The sequence below is a fragment of the Myotis brandtii genome, unplaced genomic scaffold (genome assembly GCF_000412655.1).
Source record: "Myotis brandtii unplaced genomic scaffold, ASM41265v1 scaffold1833, whole genome shotgun sequence".
Taxonomy (NCBI): Eukaryota; Metazoa; Chordata; class Mammalia; order Chiroptera; family Vespertilionidae; genus Myotis; species Myotis brandtii.
Window position 1 is genome coordinate 91,843 of NW_005356807.1, and position 5,252 is coordinate 97,094.

The 5,252-nt window shown below is 57.0% G+C and overlaps 1 protein-coding gene across 1 annotated transcript in view; it reads right to left on the reverse strand.

The window, feature by feature from the left end:
* The window catches only part of P2RY8 (purinergic receptor P2Y, G-protein coupled, 8), a 48,395-nt gene that overhangs the window by 15,356 nt on the left and 27,787 nt on the right, over nucleotides 1-5,252 (reverse strand). The window contains exon 2 of the mRNA XM_014537841.1: nucleotides 421-1,049. Within this exon, the coding sequence (XP_014393327.1) occupies nucleotides 421-1,049 (629 nt within the window). The remainder of the gene's footprint in view (nucleotides 1-420; nucleotides 1,050-5,252) is intronic.

Consider the following 5,252-nt stretch of genomic DNA (forward strand, 5'->3'; position numbering starts at 1 on the left):
AAATTCACGCAAGATTTGAATTTTGCGTGAGCATTAACAACAACAACAAAAAATAAATAAAAACCTAATTTGACTTGGTTTATTGAATCAGATTCTAATATCTGTGGCCCTTGGATATCAATCCCTTCGATTGGATCAGCATCACCAAGTACCAATGACGGCCCAGGAGCAGGGACAAGGAAGACCCATGAAGACCGCGGCTTTGCGTCTGTGCCAGCAAAGCCGGGGAGGCCATGGACCCGATTTGCTGTTCCATCCATAACCCTAGACTGTGTCCTTTATGAATCAATAAAAAATTTACAATTTTTCATTACAAACCTGTGTTTTCCATCAAAATTACTTCTTGCGTGAATTTTGGGACACCCTACATATCCTATATAATAAAGAGCTAATATGCGAATGGTCGTCACGCCCTCACACCGTATGCGAATGGTCGTCACGCCCTCACACCGTATGCGAATGGTCGTCACGCCCTCACACCGTATGCGAATGGTCGTCACGCCCTCACACCGTATGCGAATGGTCGTCACGCCCTCACACCGTATGCGAATGGTCGTCACGCCCTCACACCGTATGCGAATGGTCGTCACGCCCTCACACCGTATGCGAATGGTCGTCACGCCCTCACACCGTATGCGAATGGTCGTCACGCCCTCACACCGTATGCGAATGGTCGTCACGCCCTCACACCGTATGCGAATGGTCGTCACGCCCTCACACCGTATGCGAATGGTCGTCACGCCCTCACACCGTATGCGAATGGTCGTCACGCCCTCACACCGTATGCGAATGGTCGTCACGCCCTCACACCGTATGCGAATGGTCGTCACGCCCTCACACCGTATGCGAATGGTCGTCACGCCCTCACACCGTATGCGAATGGTCGTCACGCCCTCACACCGTATGCGAATGGTCGTCACGCCCTCACACCGTATGCGAATGGTCGTCACGCCCTCACACCGTATGCGAATGGTCGTCACGCCCTCACACCGTATGCGAATGGTCCTCACGCCCTCACACTGTATGTGAATGGTCGTCACGCCCTCACACTGTAACGACCAATCAGCAGGAGGCTGCGTGCACAGCAGGTGAGGGTGGGCGGGGACTTGTGTCACGCTGTCACACTCCATCACCAAGAGGCCTGGGGCCCAGCGGAAGCCTCTGTGAACTGAGGCCTGGGGTTCCCGCAGCTCCGCATGGCGAGGTGGCGGGACCCCGGGCTCTGACCTACCTCTTTGTGGCGATCTGTTGAGGATCCCCGGATGGGTGCGCGAGGCCTACCTCTTTGGGGTGATGGATCGCGGGGCTCCTGCGCTGTAACAAGGCACAGGCCGGGCTGCGGGACTCCCGCCCTCAGTGGATGAATTTCGTGCACCAGGCCACTAGTCTATAATAATAAAGGCGTAATGTGCTAATTAGACCGGACAGCTGAATGATCTTGCGGACAGCATTCCAGTTGTCCTTCCAGATGACGCTGCGGCAGCGGGGGCCGAGTCAGAGGTGGTTAGGAGCAATGAGGCAGGCAGGCAGAGTGGTTAGGGGGGATCAGGCAGGCAGAGGGGTTAGGGGCGATCAGGCAGGCAGACAGCAGACAAGCAGTTAGGGACGATCAGGCAGGCAGAGGGGTTAGGGGTGATCAGGCAGGCAGAGGGGTTCGGGGCAATGAGGCAGGCAGGCGAGTGGTTAGGAGCCAGCCGTCCTGGATTGCGAGAGGGATGTTGGACATCCCCAGAGAGGTCCCGGATTGGGAGAGGGTGCAAGCTGGGCTGAGGGACCCCCCTCCTCTGTGCATGGATTTCGTGCACCGGGCCACTAGTATATATATATATTGATTTCAGAGAGAAAGGGAGAGAGAGAGAGAGAAACATCCATGAGGAGAGAGAATCAGGGATCGGCCGCCTCCTGCACGCCCCCGCACTGAGGATCGAGCCCACAACCCGGGCATGTCCCCTTGACCGGGAATCGAACCCTGACCTCCTGGTTCCTAGGTCGACGCTCAACCCCTGAGCCCCGCCGGCCTGGGCTCGATTTCATTTTTCTATTTGGGGATCAAGTCATCCACCAGCAGCTGCTTGCTGGCCCGGCCACGCCAGCGAGCGTAAGGTGTGCAAATACGATACTAAACGCGTGGACCCTTATTCAAATCTCCCCGGCCCTCCCCCAGGCCCGACACGGGGTTGGCGTTGGCGACAGAGGGTCGAGCTGCATTCGAGGCTGGTTCCTCTTTCGCTTCCCTCTCAGGGGGACCCTGACTGCTACCCCCAAATGCCCCTTTTGTGGGTCCCTGTGCCTGCCAGCCCCCCCCCACACACACACCCTGGGGCCTCTACCTGTCTGTCTGTGAGACAACCCATAGAAGTGAGGCCACAGAACAACCTCCACCTGCAAACCCTGATGAGTTGATTCCCTCGGGGCGGACGGCTGAATGGTGGCTCCCCCCCAAAACACAGACATCCCCGTCCTGACCCCCAGAACCTGGGGATGGGACCTCCTATTGGAACAGGCTCTTTGCAGACGGGATGGAGTGAAGGCTCGGAGACGAGGCCGTCCTGGGTCAGGGGGGCCTCCCTCCAGGGACAGGGTCCTTGTCGGACACAGAAGAGGAGACGCAGACACAGAGGAGCAGCCACGTGGAGACGGAGGGAGGCAGAGATGGGGGGAGGCGGCCACCAGCCCGGGGACGCCTGGAGCCCCAGGAGCTGGCGGAGGCAGGGGGACCCTCCCTGGAGGCTCCGGAGGGATTGGCCCTGGGACCCCTGATCTCAGACGCCTGGTCTCCAGGGCGGAGAGAGGACGAATGTCTGTGGTTTTAAGGCGCCCAGTTGCGTGGTTTTGTGTGGTTTGTTTTCCCGGCCGGACAAAACCAATACCCGGAAAACCTATTTGAAAAAGTTTCATGGTTGCCATGGTGTTAGCAAGTGTTACATAGTTGCCATGCAGTCGGCCACAGAATTAGCGAGTGTTACACTGTTACCATGCACGTGGCCCTGGGACACCCGGTCTCCAGGATCGACAGGAGGGAGCGTGGCCCTGGGACACCCGGTCTCCAGGATCGACAGGAGGGATCGGCCCTGGGACACCCGGTCTCCAGGATCGACAGGAGGGAGCAGGGCCCTGGGACACCCGGTCTCCAGTATTAACAGGAGGGAGCGTGGCCCTGGGACGCCCGGTCTCCAGGATCAACAGGAGGGATTGGCCCTGGGGACACCCGGTCTCCAGGATGGACAGGAGGGAGCGTGGCCCTGGGACACCCGGTCTCCAGGATCGACCGGAGGGAGCAGGGCCCTGGGACACCCGGTCTCCAGGATGGACAGGAGGGAGCAGGGCCCTGGGACACCCGGTCTCCAGGATCGACAGGAGGGAGCAGGGCCCTGGGACACCCGGTCTCCAGGATCGACAGGAGGGAGCAGGGCCCTGGGACACCCGGTCTCCAGGATCGACAGGAGGGAGCAGGGCCCTGGGACACCCGGTCTCCAGGATCGACAGGAGGGAGCAGGGCCCTGGGACACCCGGTCTCCAGGATCGACAGGAGGGAGCAGGGCCCTGGGACACCCGGTCTCCAGGATCGACAGGAGGGAGCAGGGCCCTGGGACACCCGGTCTCCAGGATCGACAGGAGGGAGCAGGGCCCTGGGACACCCGGTCTCGATATCCTCTATAATAAAAGCATAGTATGCAAATTGTCCCCTCAATTGGGAGGTCTCCCGGGAGTTCGACCAGGGGCCAGGGCCAGCCGGGGGAAGGGAGGGCGTCCACAGCCAGCAGCCGGCAGCTGCTAGGAACCCTAACAGTGCACAAATTTCGTGCACTAGGCCTCTAGTGTATATACAAGCAGTGGTTCAAACACACATACTGGTTCTTAACTAGTGTCTTTTACAAATTCGTTGGCTGCAAAGGCATTTTGTGAATGGATATTTTATTTATGTTTTAAATATATATATTTTTTCTAATATCTTTTTATTGATTTCAGAGAGGGAGAGGGAGAGAGAGAAACATCCATGAGGAGAGAGAATCATGGACCGGCCGCCTCCTGCACGCCCCCTACTGGGGATGGAGCCCGCAACCCGGGCATGTGCCCTTGACCGGGAATCGAACCCTGACCTCCTGGCTCCTAGGTCGACGCTCAACCACTGAGCCACACCAGCCGGGCTTCGTCTACCCTCTTGTTCCCGGATGCGTGTCCCAGCATCCCTTGCAGCTACGCGGGGCTGTTTTGTTTGCGAGCTTTGTAACCATCGGAGTCAGGAGAACAAAAACAGGTGTGTGTGTGCATTCAAACGTAGACACCTGTTTCGGTTCCGTAACCACCTAGTTCCTTCTGATTCAATGGTCACTGGGACCAAGACGGATCTGAGGAGCCCTGGCCGGTGTGGCTCAGTGGATAGAGAGTCGCCCTGCAGATGGAAGGGTCCCGGGTTCGATTCCTGGTCAAGGGCACGGACCTCGGATGCAGGCTCCTCCCTGGACCGGGCCCTGGATGGGGCTCATGCAGGAGGCAACCCATCGATGTGTCTCTCTCACATCGATGTTTCTCTCTGTCTTTCTCTCGATCTTCTAAAAATCAATGGAGAGGATTAACAAACAAACAAACAAAAAATCAAAACACAGAAGGATCTGAGGGCCTTAAATTCAATAGACACATGGCTACACAGTCACTGAACATAAAAGTAAAAAATAAAATTATTGCCCGGCCGGCGTGGCTCAATGGTTGAGCGTCCACCTAGGAGACAAGAGGTCAGGGTTCAATACCCAGAGAAGGGCACATGCCCGGGTTGGGGGCTCCATCCCCAGTAGGGGGCGTGCAGGAGGCGGCCGGTCCATGATTCTCTCTCATCATGGATGCTTCTCTCTCTCTCTTCCACTCTGAAATCAATAATATATACATATACCATATCCTATATAATAAAGAGCTAATTTGCAAATGGTCATCACGCCCTCGAGCCCTTGTGTCCTCGCTCCAGGACCGGGGGACCTGAGGCCGAACCCCCCGCCCTGCAGGCCTTGACGGGGGTGGGGCCGGTCGGGTCTGGGTCATGAGTTCGAGGCCCACGCGGGTGGGCGGGGACTTGACTCTGGGCCCCGCGTCCCGCCCCAGACTCTGACAGAAGGGAGATTTTCATTAGTACATTTTACTAATTTCCTTTCATCTCTGACACTTCTATTATAGAGAAAGGTCAAATAGCCATATTAACATATTTCATCTAAATTAATCCCCTTTTAATGTGCACGAATTTTGTGCACCGGGCCACTAGT